The following is a 21,136-nucleotide window of genomic DNA, read 5'->3' on the forward strand; positions in this document are numbered from 1 at the left end:
AGACCTTCAATAGGAAAAATAGCAATCTATCCTCCTTGGAAGTAAGTAGCAGATTTGGAGCTCCAAGCTTGTGTCACTCCACATCCTTGAAGGAGGTGTAGCTTTCCTGCAACAAAGAGTGTCCAGGAAACAAGCTCCACTCTATCCCATCTAGTCCCTCAAAGCCTTAAAGCCACATAACAAACCCCTAGTTTCCCATGCCTTGTTTTAGGATCACCCTACACCATCTCCATAGCTCTCCACCTCCTGTGCAATCAGTAGACACAGTGGTGTGAGTTCCCCAAGATCACTACCCCAAGGGAAAAAATTCAGCCCTTCCAATATTATGCACAATTTTAGCCCCTTGTAGGCTACATCTCAGGCACTGAACCACAGCTCCTGCTCTCTTCATGGGGTTAGAACACAAATGTGTCACAGGCAACTAAATCACTTTTTAATCCATGACTCAGTTTGGTAAAGAGTAGTCTTGAAACTGTCATTTCCAGTTATTCCATCCGAGTTTTACTTCTCAAGGACACTTCCCCAGCCAATTCTTTCTGGCTTACTGCAAGTTTGCAGAAAAGGACAATGAAGTCACTCCATCAGCATCTGCTTAGCCAGCAGTAGCCAGGAGCGGATACACCAAACCATTCATGATCTACAAAGATGTTCCCAGTTAAATTATCTTTCCCCTTTTCTGAATTCTTGGCACTTGGCTAATTAATTAATCTGCTTGTTATTTTCCCACTAAGCTGTGGCAAACTGGAAGCAATTAACAGAGGGATCCATTTAGTATCAGGACAAGACACAGCAGGAGCACGCAGCTTGTTCTGTACCCGTTCGCCTCCAGCATCCTCCTTCCTGCAGCCCACATCCCTCAAGCCAAACACAGATTTTTGGATTAAAGGACACCATGAAAATTCATCAGTTTATTCTACAAGAGCTGGAGAAAAGTGACAATTCTCCCTCTTAACCTGGGAGAATTGGCCCTTCACTGCAGAACTCACTCTAAGGTTCCACTAGCAGAAAGACCAAGCTAGGCTTTGAATGGATGGAAGAAACCATAAATTTTTAGAGTGGTCCTTATTTCTACTGCCATGTGCTTGCATTCAGTGTCCTACCAACACAAGGCAGCTCCAGTCTAGCACCAAATACCAGTCTTTGTTAAAAGGTGTGTTGTACAGCTGGGATAATACAGTTTCCCATGCTGGCCTGGCTCCAAGCTTCAGCTGAGCAGCTTTTTCCGTGAGTATGTCCTGCTGAGGCAACGCCTCCTGGGAATCGTGATGTGGAATGGAGACAGCTCCTGGTTGGCAGTAATTTGGACAGCATCAGATTCCTCCTCTACAAAAACAGAAAGAATACATGAGAGGCACAGTTTACCAGAATTCACTGGTGATTCCAAGAAGCCAAATACCAGGTGGAAGTTGCACTTCCCATGTAGCTACCCTCTCTTCATTCTTCAGCAACTTTTCTCTCCTCCCAAACTTCCCAGTTCATGCCAAGTTTCTTGTAAGCATGTGAGACTGAGATACTGAGCACAGCAGTGGCAGATAGAGGTTTTCTGCCCAAAGCCCAGCCCCAGCACAGCATGATTTTGTTCTTATGTGCTGGAGCCCAGCCTTTCCTCTCCTGTGCTTACCTTGAACACGCTTCCTCTGAGCCGGCGGTGGGGACAGCAGTGGAGACTGGGTCAGGGCTCGAAGGCTGCTGGCACAAAGTCCACTCTTCAAGGGTGGGGTGGAGCCTGGAGAAGCACAGTGAGATGCTGCAGCAAAAATACTCAACAACTCAAATGTTATGTCTCACCACAGCCTTTATACTGATGTCGGTTTTGAGGTAGCATAAGTGTTACTTGGAGTTTATCTGAAATAAACTCTAGGCTGACACAGTGCTGTTTTAGCATTTGAGAAAGGTAAATGGCAGTCTGGAATCAGCTTTTAGCACATTTAATTTTCTTAGCTGGTTTAGCAGAAAATCACTTCACTTGTAATAAACACAGGTAATTCGCATTTCCTGGAAGAAAACTATTACAAAACCACAATTATATAGAAATACAAACACGAGGTCTGTAGGTACAGAAAGTCTCTCACAGGACCATCTTAAATCTATTATTTCATGTCCTGAATATGGATTAATGTTGCTTCCAGGTGTCACCTTTTTTTCTGTGATAATGTTGAGTAAGACACTGCCTCTCTATACAAATCTTTCCTTGCAAGAGAAAACACACACCAAAGCTTTGTGCAATGACTACAGAACAACACCTGCCACAGCCCCCTGTAATTTCTACAGCAATACTGGATTAAGTATTTGAAATTCACAAGGCCTTGTTTACAGAGCTGAACAGCCTGTTTCACCAAGGTCAGTATCATCTGTACCTACAGCAAAAGCAGAGAGACAGCTTAAATCCATTTACCTCCTGATACATTATTGCTAGCACGAGAATAATTTCTGGTAGCATTTCTTTCAAGTGGCCCACCACCAGGGGCAGAGACAACTGGAGCATCAATAAACACCAACATCCACAGGACTAACCCCACCAAGACTCCAGTCTGAAGCACTGAAACAGCCAAGCTTTATACTTAAGACTGGCTTGTTGGCCTCAGAGCTGAATGCTGGGCAGAAACAGGCAGTGGTATCAACACAAACCTGAACAAATCACCAGCTGGATGCAACTGGGATCCTCTCTCCTCAAGTTCTCAAACTTTCCTTTTAGTTCCTCCAGCTTTCTGCTCTTTCATATTTCTCTGATCTCTCTTCCATCGTTAATACTCCTCATATCCAGTCTGCCTCTCCACATAATTATCTTCCATGTCATCTACAAGTCACTCCCCTTTCACCTCAGTCTCCCTCAGATAATTACATGGGAAACAACTGTGCTCTTGTTTTAGTCTAACCCCCATTTTTAACCACATCTGAATTTCAGTGGAGTGTATTTTGTGCCATTTAATTACCTGACAAAAGGAAGACATCATCATCCCCTAGACAACTGTGCTGCTCCAGTGTTTTGAGGGCACATGCTCCTGGTTTCTCAGGAAGTACAGAGTCTGTCCTTGATTTAGTTCTGTTGCTCTCATCTGTGGAAAAGCCAGTGAGATCCAAGCTGCCCCTATCAGGACATGATCTCTTGGCACTGTGGTTCTCCTCCTTTTCTGGTGATAGGTAGGTAAAGACCCGCTTCCGAGATTTCAAGCCAAAGGTTCCCATGACAGAGTCCTCATCAGCCTTCAGTTCAGAGTCACCAGGAGATGCCTGATCCTGGAGCCTGCAAATCCCTTCCAGTTCAAACTCCCCAAGAGGATTTGTCACTTTGCTACTGCAGTTTTCTGAGATCCTCATTGTTCTCTCTCTTGGCCATATCCAATCATCAGCACTCCTCTCACCCTGACTGCAGCTCACACCAGCAGTGCTGCCTGCTGCTCTCTTCCTCCGAGGCCAGTCATTGATGGCATCAGGAGTACTCTTCCCCTTCTGCTTTGGAGAAGGTGTCTGGAGAACTGCTTCCAGTGGGAACGGGGAGGTGACAGTAGAGGCACAGCTTGTGGGGGTGTATGACTGGCATATGTAGGTTTGTCCTGCACCTTTCCCAGGTGTGCTATGGAAGGAACGGCAGCAGGATGGGGAGACACAGGCAGCTGCTAGTTTTCCTGGGTGCTTGCTGCACCAGGTCATAGCAAAATCACTGAAGGGGCTTTCTCCTCCCCTGGCTTTGCTGGCACTTGCTTCAGGCTGAACTTCCAAGGATGAGCAAGAGCCAATTTTCTTAATGCGAAGCTTGGGCAGGCCTGAAGCTTGCATTTCAATCTCCACCTCGTAGGCTGGTGGGCTGGCAGAAGGAAGTTTGCCACGACTTTCAGGAGTGGAGAACTTGGCTGCAAGCTGGGGCTCCCCCATGCGTGCCGCAGCCTCCCGCTGCCTCCTGTCGGCAGTGCAGCGTAAGGAATAGGCAGGAGGAGACTTCTGCACAGGAGGGGAGGGGTTCAGGGCCGATCTGGAGCGTCTCCTGAGACTCGGAGCTTTCACTCCCATGCATTCTTCCCTCAGCACAGTTCTTGCTTCCAAGTCATTATGAACTGTTTGCAAATGGCTTAGGAAGGACTCACAGGTGTTTGCACTGCAGTTCTCCCCCTTAACTGATGGCTCACAGTCTCTCTCAGCATTCTGTGCATGTTCCTGCCCTCCAGCAAAAGGCTTTGGAGACAAATGGTTTTCCAAGTTTTCCAAGTCCTCCCTTGAAGGAGACTTTTGAGACACTCTATCCATCTGTTTATTTTTCTCCAATACAGAAGTATTTTCAGCAACTTGGGACTGATGAAGCCGAAGGCTTTCCACAGAACAGTTACCACCACTATCACGACGACTGTCCTCATTTTCTCTAAGTGTTGCACCCCTGAGGCTCTCTCCTCTAGAACCTGGTTCACGTTTGGCCTGCTTGGGTGTGTGAAGCAGGGACCCCAGTGAAGTGCCAGTAATACCTGGAGTCTTTTGAGATGCACCAGGTTCCCAGTCAGACTCCCCAGGCTGCGTGTGGGAAGCAGAGCAGCTTGTCACAGTGTTTGTGGAACCTTCATGGAGTGCAGAACTGCAGAGAGGCTCTGGCCTCACAGCAAGCTGAGGTATTTCTGTGCTCAGTGAGCTAGTACATAACTTTGAACCAGGATCTTCAAGTTTCCTGGGTGTCCTTTTAGGTGCTTGAGATAACTGATCTGACTGCTCCTGAATTTCCTTTGTGAGGATTTGCCTCCGAGCACTCACCGGAGATGCTAATTTTGAGAGGTATCTCAAGGAACGTCTTGGAGTCTGAAGTTCTGTAAAACACCTTTCTTGGGTGGCAGAGGGAGGAGAAGAAACAGGATTTGGATCTGTTGGAGGTAATACAGAGGCTGTGAACCTTTCACGTTTTGGTGTTTGCCAGGCAGGCTCATTGAAAGGAGGGGAAATTGTCAGAGCTGCACAGAAGTCCTCAGCAGTCACTTGCACTGAGTGAACCCTCCTGCTGTCAGTTAGCACAGATGGAGACTTGATCCTTTGTGCAGGATGAGAAAAGCACTTCCCCAAACATTTAGCTACATTCTGCTTAGCTGCTGGGCTTCTGCCAGGTGTCCTCTCCAGCTTCTGAGGCGTCCTGTGGACAATGCGAGGCGATCTCCTTGGGAGCTTGCTGGCAGAATTCAGTGGCTTCTGGGCAGATTTGTGAGGTGTTTTGCTAGGAGTCTGCAGGGGAAAAATAATGTATTAAAGAATCATGCTTGTTCTACTCCAGGACTATTATCTATCCATCTTCATATTTACTTCCCAAGACTTGAAACATAAAAAACTCATTGGATGAGACTTAACAAACACAAAATCTAAGATGCTGATGAATGGTGAAGAAAACAAGGATGGGAAGAAAGAGAAAAGGAGGTAGGTAACTGTTTCTACCTGACATGAGGTGAGCTCCTCTAAGTGTAAGGAATCTTTTCTTGTTCTCTTCCTTCCAGGTGAAGGCTTCCCTGCTGGACTACCCATGTCAATGACTGCACCAAAGAAAAACCTCTTGGGACTCTGGATGGGGGGGCTCTCTGAATGCTGGTTAAGGCCTATAAAATGGAACAGCACAATTTAACTAACACAAAGTAACGTGCCACAATTGTCTGAGTCACGTCAGATGTGTGGAAAAGTAGTGTAAAAAGCTCATATCCCTGGCATGTTCTTTTCTAACCAAGAGTTAAAGCTTCACCAGAATTATTGTTATTTCCCATTATGAAATTAATACCCATCTTTAGAAAGAGTGCTCCAATGGTAAAAAAAGGTATAAAATACCTCGGTCTCTTATTCTATTTATAGCTTGTAGCTTTAGATAGTTCTGGTTCATGACTAAGGATTCTAATAAGTAGAATATAAAGAACTAAGTGTCACCATTTTTAGCTGATAATCCTACTGAGAAAGCCTCCAAAGAAGATCCCATCAGTCATTGCTTTATGCTGCCACAGAGTAAGCTATAGGATTTCTGTCCCATATTTTACAAGGATTTCACTGCTTTTAAGGAATACAGACTGACAATCAGTGGTATTCTGTTAGATGGGCCTGACTGGTTTGTTAAGTTGGCAGTGAATTCATCATAGAAACAGCTGCCTTACCATCCTCAAAATTCAGATTACCAATTAAAAAATAATTACTGAGAATGAATTTCTGTCTAGGGAAGATATTACATGACAGCTCTTAGCTTCTTACGGTCTCTTGTAGAGCCAAATCAAATCAAACTCAGAGCTATCCGTGTCAGCTTTTCAGATCAGCAGTATCAGTCTGCTCAAATCCCACTCAGTACCTTCTACATCCTGCAGTTTACAGCTCTCCTTTTCTTGTCCCTGCTGGAGGTGCTGTGAATTTTTTGAGCTGGGCAGTGTAGTGGAATAGAAAGCACCAGAGCAGGTCCTATTCAAAGCCAGCTGTTTGATGCGTGGGCTTCTTCTCAAACCTGCTTCTGAAAAGGCAAGGACAGTGGAGACTGAGCCTTCTTTCCCACTCAGCAATGGGCACATCATCAGGAACAGTTCACAACTGCAAGGAACAGACCCTCAGAAGAAACTTCTCTACAGATAACCTGTCTCACCCAGGAAGCCAAGCAAGTGAAGCAAAGGTTCAGTTTTTTCGAGGATTTTGGAATATTTATGCATACAAATCTCCTCAAGTAAGATGCCCCTCCTCTAACTCACGATTACTCTCATTTCTCTTTAGAAATTATATGAAAAGGAATGCTAGAAAAACCATGTTCAATGCAAGTTACATCCAAGTTAAAAGATGGGTTAATGCTCTTGTCTCTTCTTGCTAGCAAAATTTCATTTCCCTGCTTGCCCAGACATGCTGTTATTTTCTTCCCTTCTGGGGAAAAAGAACAGCAGTAGCCAACATAAGAGGCACTCCCCAGAGCCAGGTGGCTGTCTGTTACAGCAGAAATCAGAGCAGGGTCACAGCACAACATGGTGAAGTTACATTAAAAATAAGCATGTGCTGGTTTGACAGTAATTATAGCAGCTCAGAATCTTGTTCACCCTTCAAGTCCTTCACGTTTTTTCCTTTAAAAGATTTGCTATCTACCTCTCTTTCTTAACTTAAACTGTACAGAGCTGTTAAAGCAGTGAGCAGCAAGTGGTTCTGTCAGAACAGAACAGTACAACACTTTTGGACTGACTTCTAATGAATTAGCCAAATCAAAGCACACTCATGAGCTACATACTACAGAGCCAAACCACCTTTAACGAAAAATCAGTGCTTACCACATATGGCCTTCTCTGGAGATTCTTCTACAACACCAGTGTCACAACCTGGATCAGAAGACCTTGAGAAACAACAGACATTTTGGGCTTAGCATACTGAGCACATGTACAGGAACAGAACTTGCCACAGAGAGTAAGAAGCAGTGCTTTATCCTACACCAATATATTGTGTTGTAGGCTATTCTGAGTGACCAGTAAGCACTTTGCCTCCTATTGACATGTAATTAAGTATTGGTAGCTACCTATATGTACAGGTAACAGGTCTACATGAAAGAAAATGCTACAATTCAGCCTGGAGCCCACAAAATACAGCAGGAGCCGTTCCCTCATAAGCCCTTGAATCAGCAAGTGAACCTAAACAGACATTAGCTCAAGAATGAAAGCAGCCTGACTTACAAGATGAAGCAAGCAGTATTTCCCCCCACTTAAGCAATGGCATTTAGCCTCTACTGGTTCTCTTACTGCCTTAAGTGAAGATGATCTTTGACTGCAATGATACCTGGTAATTTTGCTCATAGCCATTAATTAGTTACTGAAGAAATTCAGAAAGAACTCACCGGCCTTTGATCTGCTTGTGCAGGAGCCTCCTGGACACCTGCTTGTGCAGTGGCGTTTCTGCAACTCTCTTGGTCAATAACTTGCGATGATCTAAAAATCATGCAAGAGCTGTAACATCACACCATTATAAAGCACTTGCAACAAATAAATAAATACAGTTTTGTACAGGCTTCAGCTTAGAATGATAATAGTTATCCTTAAGTCAATACAGAACCACTGTGCTGTCTCCCAGTACTCACAAGCTATCATTATTTCAGTCCAGGGTCTACACCTCCCTCCCACTCCCTCAATATTGTACCATGTCAGACATAGTTAACCTACTGAGATAGCTTTCACTACTCATCTTCATTTCACAGATCCCTTTTAAACCAAGCATTTTTAATTTTCTTTACAAGATGTAAAAAGTTTAGAAAAACAGGTTTCAATTTTAACATCATCATTATTCACCCTCCAAACACCACAGCAATGCTTTTATCCTTCAATAAAAACAGATCATAATTGTTTCATAGAATTGAGAATGCAAAAACAGGAATTTTAGCAAAAGCTCAACAATTCTACATGTGCAAGTCATATCCTACCTTTGCTGCCCTCACTGGTGCATTTGTATTTTAGGCCTTCCACAGCAGATACTGACTGGCTTCTAAGCATCTTTTTCAGTGACCTTTTTGATGGTGAAAGCATCTCTTCATTGAAGAGATTCCTCCTTACTTTTGTAACCTCTGTGAGACAAGAAAAGTAAGAAAAGATCAAATTACTAGGAAAAGAGAAGAAAAAAAAGAAAGGAAAAAAAAAAAGGTAATTTTGTTAGGTGACTAGGGATAGAACAATATACCAGCATGGAAAGACAAGGTTTTAGAGGCTAAAAAGCTTTGAGAAGTTGTTTTTCCTGCTACTGGAACATGTCCTCCTCTAAATCTATTCCAGCCTTCTCTTCTGAATTTGTTATTATTTGCATTATTCCAGCAATAAGCTACAAGCAGATGCCATAGCAGGAAAAGCAGACAGTCAGTGTCCCATGTGGAACATTAGGTGCACTACAAAATCTCAACCAAAGCACATCTTGGTTCGGAGAACACATGAGATTTATTTTTATGAAGTATTTGTGGGGATATATCCTATTTTCAAATATAGTTCATTCTTGTTCCCATTTTCTTTTCAGGACAGAGAAGTTGGAAATCATTTCAAGAGTCAAGGCTTTCTTTTGAGGATACAAAATTTAAGTTTTCTGTGTATGAGTACACAGAATACCACATATTTTTTCCCCTCAAAGTTTCTGCACAACTCAGCAAAACTTCCTTCAGATTTCCAGCATGCCTCAGCATAATTTCACCATGGCTCAGTAAAATTTACAGGGACAACATGTGCTGAAGATGCACCTTTCCATGAACAAGCCAAAAGTCAATATACCTTGCCCTGCCTCTTTCTGCAGCAAAGGCATCTGCTGGGACTTCTCAGTGGCAAGGTAAGAATGGGAGTTCTCCTGAAACAAATGAGAAATCAGCCTCAGCAGCAATGCAATGCTATGTTTAAGTATGAATATTAACTACAAGCTCTGAACACATTATTTCAATTTTTCCTTCAAAACAATTTTATCTCTGTACAGCTGATAGGGCACACTTAGTAAGGGAATACAGAGCAAGGGTTTTTGCATCACAAGCATCACAACTCACAGACAATCCTTCTGGAAGAATTTTACCTTTCTGATGGGGTTCTTGGCTACCTTGGGAATCTCAATTTGACGCAAGTTCTGTGGTGCTTCTGTCATGCTCCTGTGTCTGGCTAACACATGATTCCTTCAGAAAACACACAAAAATTAAGTTAAAATGAGATCAACAGCACAGTTATCAACCTACTGACAATTAAACTTAGGTGTGACTCGAGAGATAGGATGTGTTTACCTAAATTCAAATTGCAAACTACATTGATACTTCACTTACTACAATACTGGGATATGGTTTGCAATATAAAAAGGCTGGTATTGGAATTCATTCACAATTTGCTCATATGAACACAGAACTCCCAACACAGAGATCTCCAGTAAATCACTTTTAGCTTTAACAGTATAGGTCAGCTACTGCACAGCATAGCATGCGTTTCCTCTCATGGACGATGCTCCTGAAATCTACTTTTGCATAAGATACAGATACAGAATCAAGACTGTATTTTTTACAGTGAACAAAAAGCTGCCTCCTGTTTGGACTTAGTACCTTCTCTTTTTGGCAGATCTGGTGCGCAGCTCCTCCAGCTGATCACCCTCAGAGCGAACAGCACTGGGAGTTAAGACAGATGATAAAGAGAGAGGAAGGCCTGGAGATTTGCTATCCAGAGTCATGGAGTCATCACTGAAGAAGTCTGAAGGCAGAACAGATGCTAGCTTCGGAGGAATTTGTGTACCCAGACCATAATAAATATCTCCAAGGGTCTTCGGTATAGAATTCATATACCTGGAGCACCAGAGAGAACACACATGAAATACGTCCCTCCTCAAAACTTTGGTATTTCAAACTCAAGGTGTGAACTAAATCCTTGTCCTTACATGTCCATTTAAAAACAACAAATGAATATCAACTGAGTTTTTAAATTAATTTACTTGTTTATCAGCTACTTTTACTTTAACCAAAATGTAAGTATAATAAAGCGAACCCATCTAAATTTCTGAGAATTACAAAGATGCAGTAAATCAAAGCTGTTGATTGCTCTCTACTCACAGACAACATCTGGCCCAAACCATAGTCCCCAGCAATACCAAGTAAGTCATGCCAAATAACTTACACTTCTAATATTTCCTCTAGAAACTTTGTAAGATAGGCTGGGTCTTCAGTCAGACATAAGATGCGCAGCATATCTGTCACCTGGAAGAGAAGGTCAGGTGGCAAAATGGATTAAGATGTGCCAGCTGCAGCACCAGATATTTTAGTAAGGAATATGAAGTAATAGTGTAAAATCAAAGGAAAAGCAGGTTCCAGATCCCCATTTCTAGTGTCATGCAGAAACACAACCTGGTTTATACTTTACTTACCTCTTCTAACAGCTGCTCCATTTCCTCAGCGCTGCTTTGCAGTGAAGGGCACTGAAGGCACAACTCAAGGCGCAAAAATACCTGAAGTCGGCACCTAAGGAAACAAGTAATTACCCACCACATCTTGTTCTACTGCAAACAGCAGATTTACTGCAAAAGGTGTGCTCAAAAAAGCAATGGGAAGGGAAGTGGTTCCTTTTGACAGCAATATTTACTTAGCATTTCATTTGGGTGGCAAGGGAGATACCTCACTGCAGATATTGGCTGCAGTGCTTATCACACAGCACGGGTATATTTGCATTTAATGAAGTGGTTTTACTGCAACCCTTGAAATATTTGTCCCATGTAAATACTTTTCCAGCTGTACAAAAAAGCCACCATTAAAAACTGCTAACCAACTCCACAGTATCTCAGAGGCTGAAGTAAATAGAGTGTCTCATACTCTCTGACTTTGGTCTCCTTCTGTGAGCCATGCTGTTGTCTGAGCATTTTGCTGGTCTTCAGGAGATGTTTTCTGACTCTTCCCACACAGGCCACCTGCAGACACATCATGACAGCAAGAACTTCAAAACTGTTCCCTATCTGCAGGGTAGGTTCTTCCCTTGTCCCCCATTTACCAACCCAACCAATTCTTTTGGAAGTATAGTTTTTTCCTTTTCTTTCAAGGAAAGGAATTACTTTTCGTTTCAGTAGCAGAGTTATAAAATAAAACAACTTAAAGCTTGAAATCACAGAGGTTTCCTGCTCACAGCTCCAGGCCTTCTTCACTTTGGATCCACTTTGGATTTGTCTCTCACAGCGTTTTCATTAAATTAATCCCAGGCTTACCAGTTTTGGTTTAAGATTACTGTAAGCCTATAAATAGTGCTAAAATTGTAGGAAATACCTTGAAGAATTTTTCTTCCCTGACAAAGCTAGGCCCAGATTTGCCACATAATGCAAAAACAAAAGATGCATCTTCTTTAAAATACAGTTTGCAAGAATGTATTTTTTTAAATACTGTCTTTGAAATCAGAATTTGTAAGGAGGTCAATATGAAGTAAAGATGTCTTGCAACATTTAGCAAAGTTCTAAACTGATAACTGAACTGGATTTTCCTACATATTTTACAAGTATCCAGTTTTTCACTATTGTGTCCTCACAGATAGAAGCAGTCAGTGACCATGGCGCACCTCCACATAAAGCCTCAGAGAATATGAAGGAAAGTTAGCCCAAAATAGTAAAAATTTTAACTTCCAGATCAGTAACAACCCTGCCTACATGCTGACACCTACCTCTTTCTCTTTGGTATCTTGTATTTTCAAGAAGCTTTTAATGGCCATGATCATATTCTGGGCACACACAGATGAGGGAATTCCCTCAGCAACAGCCTTCTGGTAGCTGGCAGTCAAGTGGGCCTGCAGCTCCTCCTCTGTTTGGAAATCTGCAAGGAAATGGTCTCCATTAGCTAAATGCATGTTCACCACACCTCCCTGATAAAATCCTCACCCCAGCTGAAGCAGGGAACAGAGGAGGTAATAATAAACATTTCCTCCAGTAAAAATGCATCCAGACCACAGTACACTAACAGAGGCTAACCCAGGTTCAGGCCCATGACATACTATAAGCTAAATTAGTCTTATAATCAACAAAGTTTGCTTAAAATCAGCAAACTTTCAGGCTACTGAAGCAGTCAAGAAATGCCCTTTATTTCTGCCTAATTAATATATTTCCAGTTATACCTTGACAAGTGCTTCCCTCTATTTCTTTTGGTTAAAAAAATTTTAAAAGTAAATCCTTATTGCTTTTTTCAGACGGATACAAGGCAAGAAACTAATCCCAGAAGCAGCTGTAACAGTTTATAAAGAATCAGAAACTAAATGGCAGAAGGGTGGGGAAAAATGTCTACTCTTGCCATGCTGAGGATACAGAAACTCAAACACTGATCTGCTCCTTGGTACTGAATATTCCATTATTATCCTTTGCTCTCCCTTCCATAAAAATCCTCTATGACTCCTCTATCAGGATATAAGAGCTCATATGGGATGTATCAAGACAGAAAGATAATAGGACTTAACACACACCAATTGATATTTTAGGTGCTTTTGCCTTTCCTTCCACCTTTTCATCCAATCTTTTTGCTGAATGCTTCTGTGGAACCTTCTCATTCACTGCTGGTGGCACAGCATCAGGTTGAAACTTCTGAGCTTTTACATTCAGTCTTGCTGCATTGAGCATCTGCAGGGATCTGGGCATGGTCTTCATCTTCTGCCTGACTGGAGTTCGGGGAACCCCACCTAAAATGCCACAAGAGAGAGTTCTACCATCAGGCACACTGGGGCAGGAACTCCATCCAAGGGAGAGAACAGCACTAAATTCTGGATTATGTGACCTTAGTAACCTCCTAGAGGAAAACATGGCCCAAAAGGTTGGTATTTCTTTGTGAAATTAACATATAGGCAGGGTAGCAGGCAGCTACTTCTCCAAATGAAAAGCCAGGTGCATATTGCTCTGCATAAGAACTTACACAGGTTTAATCAGAAGTTTTATATATATATATATATATATATATATAGGCAGCAATCTTATGTCACAGAAATAGAAACAGCTGACAGCGGGACTTGCAGATACATGAGGCTAAGGTAAAGTCAACTGTAGTTAGTGTAGAGAAACGCAATGATTAAACTCTTCTACAAAAGAAAATGTTCTATTTGTCTAATTAGAACAAAATTGCAATATTTACTAGTAGTTGGAGAAGTCCCTGTTTCAACAGCTAATTAAACTGCAGAGCTCTGCATGCTGCTTTTAGCAGCTTTGTCACTCACTGCACAGCCCTGAATAACAATAATTTGTGCTCTACTACAGGACTAACCTAATATTAATAAGCAAATGAGACTGTCCCCAGATAAATATCTAAAGCATGGTACTAGTTAAGAGTACAGATCTCTGGAGTTCTTGTATCATCTTTTATTAACAACACACACATATAACCCCAAACTATACGTACGTCTTTTTTTGTTATTTCCTGGTCCAGCTGCAGCAGAGGTTTCACTGAATTTTCTCTGGTACAGCTCAGACAGACTTTCTGAGAGCTCCACATCAGATTGGTCTGCACCATCCTTCCTGTTAGCACAAGGAACCTGCAGGAGCCTGTATGAAAGAACAATACAGTTATCAAAAGGTGGGAGTAGGAGGCATATCCCTTCCTTCCCGTGGAAAGAAACAAGATTCTCTAGATTCCAGTCTGGAGCAATATAGTGCTAGCAGCACACACTAGTAACTCTTCCAACACCTGTTCCCCAATACACTTAGGAGGATGCAGAAAACTCAAACCTCTTAAAATGCTGGAAACAAGCATTACAATAATGTACAATGGATATGGCACTGACCTGTACCACAAAACTAAATGAGCAGCTTTGTGCTCTCTAAACTACCCTGCATTAGGCTCTTTAGTTACACTCAGCAAGCTCTTTGAAGAAAGCAAGCTTATCCATTCCAAATAAACACCAACTGTGAGAACACAACCATATCTTCAGTATCTTGCACTGGATCTTACCATCCCATAAAGCTAAAATTTGTCATTTCCCAAGTTGCTTAAGGTCATTTTAAATGACCTTTATACCTTCTGAAACTGCCAACATTTTAATCCATGCAAACTCATACCCAAACATCCTGTTCCCAGTTTCTTTTGTCTGTATACCCCACTAAGAGATTAGCCACCAGTAAACTGAATACAGAAATAAAAGCAGAATTCTAGAACTCTAAGCAATGCTACAACCACACTCCCTTAATAGGAAGCAGAAATACTTGATTATTGCTCAAAGACATCCAGAAAAATACCTGAAGGACTCCATGAGATCTGAGCTTGCTCCACAGGCATTGGATGCAGGATACCAAGCTTCCAGCACTGAAGGATGCCAGCCCCCTGTATGGGACAGCTCCCGCTGCACCCACTCTGGCACTGGAGCTTCTTCTCCTGTACAGACACACACATATCCAAAAATGAGAAAAGCTGAACTAAGTGGCAGAAGCTTCACAGAAGCTCAAAGACAGAGGTTCACAAACCTTTCATCCTTGAGACAATTTCATAGCAAATACATCAAAAGATGTATTCAATGATATCAGAAGATTCACTCTAACACAAAACACTCATGTAAAAGCAGCCTCCTTGCTGCAGTCCGACCCAAAAATGTTACTGGTCAGGGATGGCCCATGTGACACATTTTAGGAATCCTCCTTCTAACAGTATGTGCTCAGGCACATGTAGCTGTGCTTTATCTGCAAGCTAATGGAAACTACTCCTTAATAATGAAAAAGAAAGCTACACTCATACAGATTTCTTTCTGCATCACATCACAAAGCCTTAGCTACAGATGACACAATGAACAAGTCCCAGAAAATAGACTCTTCAAGGAGAAAATCATTAACTTTAGATTTTTTTTCTGGACATAATGAAAAGATGGTGAGTTTTGCATTTCCTGACACCTACCCAGACTGGCCAGAGAATCTTCCACTGACATGTCAATTTTACTCAACACACTATTCACAATCTCTGGCAGGTGAGTAGCAGAGTCTTGGGAAGAGTCTTCCACTACAGCTCCTTCAAGGCTGCATCCCTGAATTTCAGCTGTCTTCTCAGGACCAAGCACAGTCAGAACTGCAGCATCCCCAGAAAGAGGTGACAGAACAGCAGTGGAGGGGCACCAAGTCTTAGACAGAGATACTTCAGCAATCTGCATTTTAAAGGAAAAAAAGGGAAAAAGAGAAGAGTTTACATTACCTAGAAATACAGAGACCTAAGGAGCACAGATACCTTTAAAGCAGGTTATAGCCACATGATTTTAAAAAATGTTCTGAGTTTAGCTTCAAATGAGCAATTTGCAGTGCAGTGTCTATTACTGTCTTCACAAAGTGATACTGCCAGCCCTTCTGCCACAGTTCACTTCAGAGCAGGCATCAGTTTAAGGCAAAGATGAACATTTACCATGTGCAGTCCTTCAGCCACCAGACTCCCCAACAGCTGATGAAACAGAGAGCTGCTACATTCTCCCTGCTCAGGCTGTGAGCTCTGCAGGATCCAGCTCTCTGTGAGGAAGTGGCCAGCCTGTGCCAAGCTCCAGCCTGTCAAGGTTCCTTTCACAACAATGCTGACTGGACACTGCAGCTGTCTTTGGCTCATGGCAAGAGGTTCCAGGATCACAGCACAGCTTTCCTGCTTCTTCCCTCCTGTGCAAGGATAGATAAAGTCTGAAAGCAGCCTTTTCCATCAAGGTGAAGAGACAACTTCAATGGAAAAGTGAGTTAAAAGATTAAACAGGGAATATACTCTAGAGTAAGTGTGTTGCAGAACTGACCTCCTCCCCGTGCTCCCAAGGAGCTGAGTGCATGGAAGCACCACTAAAGAAGGACCCCATGCATCCTGCATGCTGCTTTCCAGCTGATCTGCTTTCTTTGGAAGGGGTCTTTAATCTGTGTTCTTATTTTAGCTAAATCAAATAATTGTATGAGAAAAGGGAGTACACTTCTACAAGGTGGGACCAGCAAAGAGCTCTTTATCCAAACATCTAGGAGCATGGCAAACTGAAGAGGCTAAATCAGAAACCTGGGCTCACAATCCTCATATCAGAAGTAGAGCACAAGCAGAACTTTAAAAGAAAAACACCTAGTCTTTGAAATATGTGAATTACTTCTACACACATTATTCACAAGGGAAGCTCATCAAGGACCTTGCATGAGAGATCAGTTACTACCATGCACATCTATATTTTTCTTTTTTTTTATTACCAGGCATGCAGAGAAACAATGTTCCTTCTTGCTGGGGGAACACTGATCGATAGAGGGATGGCCTGGAGAACAAACAGTTCAAAGTCCCATCCAGGGGCAGAAGCCTGGTCCAAGGCACAGCCTGTGGCTCTGGGAATCTGGAGTCTCCGAGGAAGCCAGAAGCAGCATCTGCCCTGGGGTGACACAAACAGTGCACCAAGGTTTCAGCTGGCAAAATGGTGCCTCCCATCTGATGAATCACTTCACACATCGTCCAGTAGCCATCATGATCCGGGCATTCGATCAGCTGAAATAAGAGTAACAAAGAGGTCTCAAGTTAAGGCTGGCAGTGAGAGAGCTTTCATGCAAATAAATAAAGATTGCACTTTTTCAGAAAAGCTGGCATGAAACATATCCACAGCATCTACACACGGTGCATTCTGAGTGTTTTTATGGACTTTTACCAGCCTTTGTAGGAACCTAACAAAGTAAATACTATTCCCAGTGAATTAAAAGCTAACAATATTTTCAAGCCAATTTTTTTTAAATCTGTTATCTACACACCTGAACTATCAGGCTGCTTATCTGCAATTCTGAACAGCTCTAACACCCCTCTAAGTCAAATCACAAGACATCCCATCAATAAACACAGTACAGCTACTCCACTGCAGATGTATCTCAGCCTCCACGTGGATGATTCCACTCCAGATTTCAGTCCCTTGCTGAAGATTATGTGGCAGTGAGTGAACCTTGGCGTGGTTCCCTCCCACCCAAAGATTACTCATGCCAGAAGGCAGCGTGGCAGATGTCCCGCTAGTGCTCACAGCCGAAAGCCGTGTGACCCCGCTACCTGAGCCCAGTCGGCAGTGTCCACCCAGAACAGGGAGATTTTCTGTTCCACGAGCAGCTCCTGCACACTCCTGGGCAGGAGTTTCTCCGCCAGCTCCTGCGCCGAGGGCGGCTCTCCGGGGGAGGAGGGGGCGTCGTTCCCGGACACGAACTGCCGGAGCTCCCTCCGCGAGTGCGGGCATGGCGAGAACAGGAACACGGCGTTCACGAAGCCCTCGGGCGGCGCCTCCGGGGGCTCTCGGGCGGCCGGCCCCGTCCTGCGGCTCCGGCGGGCCGGCTTGGCGGGGGACGCGATCTCCGGCCGGTCCCACTGGAAGTCGAGCAGCGTCTCCTTGAGGCCGCTGTGCGTGAGGGCGGCGCGGGGCGCGGGGCCGGGCAGGGCGGCGGGGGCGCGCGCCCCGAGCCGCTCCGCCAGCTCCTCCTCGAAGCGCTGCCAGGCGCGGGGCCCCGGCGGGCGGAACCCACCGCCCCGCGAGGCGCCGCCGCGGCCGCCCAGCGAGTCGAAGAAGCGGAAGGCCCAGCGGAGGCGGGAGAGGCCGAAGCGGCAGCCCAGCAGCGTGAGCAGGCGGAGGGCTCCGCGCTGGAGGCGCTGGCGGCGCGCGGGGCCGGCGGTGTCCAGCAGGAACACGGCGCTGTGCGAGCACGACATGGCGCGGGCCCCTCACGCCGCCGCCGCCATCGCCCGCCGGTACGGCCGCTCGCGCCCTCGCCTAGCGCGGGCCCCCATTGGCTGCCGCCGAGTCCCCGCCACGCCCACTCCCTGCGCCGCCCTCTCCCATTGGCGGAGAACGGAGAGCGGGAGGGCGGAGCGGTGGGGCGGTGAGAGGGGTGCTCGCTGGTGATTGGCCAGCCGCGCGGAGAGAGCTGCTATACCATTGGTGGGAGGCAGTGACGGAGGGGGGCGCGGCCAGCGCGCGGACCGAGCCGATTGGGCGCCGCCACCGGTTTAAAATTTAAAGCCGGCGGGGCGCGCCTGGCGGTGACGTCACTCAATGTTATGCATTACGTCACCCAGCGTGCGGTGTGATGTCACTCATCGTATGGTATGACGTCACCAGGGCAGGGCGGCGGTGCTCGCCGGGTACAGCGGGATCCCCGAGCGGTGCCCGGGGCTGAGCCGCGGCCCTGGCCGGGCCCTGCCCACCCCGCCCCCGGCAGGCTCCCCCGGTGCCGCTAGAGGACCGCGGCTGCCGGCGGACCGGCACCTCCCCATCCCCGCAACCGCCCGCGGGCACAGGACGGGGACAGCGCTGACCCAGCCTGCCCAGAGGGTCCTGCCGGTGTGGCATCCTCCTTCCCCAGCCTCCCTGGGACAGCCCAGGGCCCATAAAATTGGGTCAAATGGGTAAAATTCAGATTCAAATTCAGATTACATATTGAGAAAATAAATACATTACTATTCGAGTGGTCAGGCATTGAAATAGGCTGGGCAGGGAAGCAGTGGAGTCACCATCCCTGGAGGTGCCCAGGAGACATCTGGATGTGGCACTGGGTGACACGGTTTAGGGGTTACAGTGATAACGCTCTGTTGGTGGTTAGGCTTGATTGGAAAGGGCTCTTCCAAACTTGATTCTATGAAGAGGTGTAGGGTCAGGGCACCTGGACAGGACGCTTGTGGAGGACAAAGACCCTGGGCTGTCATCAGCCCCTCCCTGCAGGGCTCGAAGCACGTCTGTCCCCGTGGCGTCAGTGATCACGGTGTGATCACAGTGGGTAACACAGGAGAGTCCCCACAGAGCATCCCCACCCCGGTGTCTGCTCCACCCTCACCTCCAGAGCCAGAGCAGCCCAGCCCAAACCAGTGTCACCAGAGCCAGTGGTATTTATAGAGCAACAAAGACGAGGGGCACTAAAGGGCCCGTTGGGCTCTGTGCTGACTGTGAACACAAGTGGGTTTAACGAGCTGGAACCAGGGGCTGGTGCACTCGGCTGGGCAGGAGTAACCTGTCACCAAGAGCAAGAGAAGGACACCAGGTGTCCCTGGGAAAGTGCAGAGGGCAGCCTGCAGCCCCAGGGATGTGGGCTCCCTTCTCCTGGCCAGGGCTGGCATCTCTTGCTGCTTGACATCTCTGTGCTGTTTGAGCCCTGAGGAGGAGCCAGCCACACCATGTCACTGCCATTGTCCAGCCGCTGGCATCTGTCCCAGCAGGCCGCTGAGGACACTTAGCAGAGTGTGACCAAAACCTGCCTTATCACAGTCCCCCTGGGACCCGAAACAAACCCAGGGCAAAGGGCAGCTTCCCAGCAAAGCCTGACAGCTTCCAGCACAGCAACTGCTGCTAGCTACTCAAAGCCCTTCTCCTTCCCTGCCCACCTCAGTGGGTTTGCTCTGGCAGCCTGTCCAGCTCTTGGGAAGGCCAGCAGAGGCGTTGGCTGAGCACAGGTGACATTGTTTCCCAGTGTGACAGCCAGAGTTGCTCACACCCCTGCTTCTTGTGCTGTCCCACGTTTGTGCTGCTTTCACAGACATTTGCCCTCTCTACCTGCTCCACAAGGACACCAACTTCCCTCTCAAACAGTCCTTGGGTTCTTTCTGGACAATCATTTACTTGCTGGTAAATGCTGTTTCTTAGGAGGAAGGAGAGGGCTCAAGAAAAATAATTGGAGAATTTGGCTCATGTGTGGTTGTCACTTTGATCCAGATAAAATATTTTTTATCTTAAAAAATCTCGCCTTACTTTGTCGTGTTTCCAACGTTTATCTCCAAGGGATACTTAATGGTGGGGCTGAAAAAAATTGATGAGAAAGCCCAGACCTAAATGAAGTGTTTGATCTCCCCACATAGCACCACTCTGTCCTGCCCCAGTGGAAAGTGTTTGCCAGGCTGAGCCAGCCTGGAAAAAAGTTTTGTTTTGTATTGACTCAGATGCTTTGCTTTCAGGTCACTCCTCAAGGACCTGCACAAGCAACAAGTCACCTTTGATACTGGGCAATGCCCAGAGTCTCATTTGTGCTGCATCAAGGCTTCCAGGACTCCCCAAATCCTCATTTTCCACCCCATGTGCCCAAAGGCTACTGGTGGTGGCTGCTTTGAGCACTGATTTGGGGAGCACCCATTCCCTCCTGTCCAGGGTGAAGCTGCCCCAAGGCCTCCAGGCAAGAGGGAGGGATTTCCTGTGCTTTAGATTTTGTCTCTACATCTTTCAAACATATTTAGTGCTCATAAAAGTGAGAAACTGGGAGAGACCCAGCTAGGACCAGTACTGTACAACCCTCACCCAAGGTAACTGAGATCTGGACACTGCCAGACCTGGTCCCACTGCTCTTGAGCAGAAAGGCAAATGTTCCTTCTCCCTCAGCATCATCTCAGAAATTTTTCGGGGAAAACTTGCAGCTCTTATGGGTGCTGGACATGATGGGAGAAATTCTGTGGTGGAGCAAGCTGACACCTGCCTGAAGTTTCCAAGACATTTAAACACCCTGATATTTGTGACTGAGACATGGTGACACCTGCCCTGTGTGTCCTACCAGCCTTGCAGGGTGGGTGCAGTGGTGGTCTAACCCATTGTAAAGAGTGCCCTGCCAGCATTGCTGCAGACACATGTGCTGGCACAGCCCATCAGCCTTCCCAGTGCTATCCTGGCCCTGGAAAGGAGCCTGGAGAGAAGCTGGTCCCTTAATGGGCTCTCACAGCACGGACAGCCAGTGGAGCATGCCAGCCCCGCTGGGACTGCAGTGACAAAGTGCTGATCTGCAGGCTGATAAGGAGGGGCAGTGCAGCAAGGTGAGACTA

General features: G+C 45.7%; 1 protein-coding gene across 1 annotated transcript; it reads right to left on the reverse strand.

Moving 5' to 3' along the window:
- Nucleotides 1-881: 881 nt before the first annotated feature.
- TICRR (TOPBP1 interacting checkpoint and replication regulator) lies at nt 882-18,052 on the reverse strand. Its single transcript, XM_058033743.1, has 22 exons — nt 17,405-18,052; nt 16,576-16,861; nt 15,776-16,017; nt 15,281-15,524; nt 14,632-14,767; nt 13,799-13,941; nt 12,876-13,088; nt 12,087-12,235; nt 11,255-11,349; nt 10,813-10,906; nt 10,566-10,645; nt 10,001-10,237; nt 9,490-9,586; nt 9,201-9,273; nt 8,372-8,512; nt 7,793-7,883; nt 7,236-7,297; nt 6,287-6,442; nt 5,401-5,558; nt 2,934-5,193; nt 1,622-1,726; nt 882-1,323 (listed from the first exon to the last, which is right to left on the reverse strand). Exons 1-22 carry the CDS (start codon nt 18,050-18,052, stop codon nt 1,205-1,207), a joined length of 5,829 nt encoding a protein of 1,942 aa, XP_057889726.1. The 3' UTR covers nt 882-1,204.
- Nucleotides 18,053-21,136: the final 3,084 nt, after the last annotated feature.

The sequence above is a fragment of the Melospiza georgiana genome, chromosome 13 (genome assembly GCF_028018845.1).
Source record: "Melospiza georgiana isolate bMelGeo1 chromosome 13, bMelGeo1.pri, whole genome shotgun sequence".
NCBI classification, from domain to species: domain Eukaryota; kingdom Metazoa; phylum Chordata; class Aves; order Passeriformes; family Passerellidae; genus Melospiza; species Melospiza georgiana.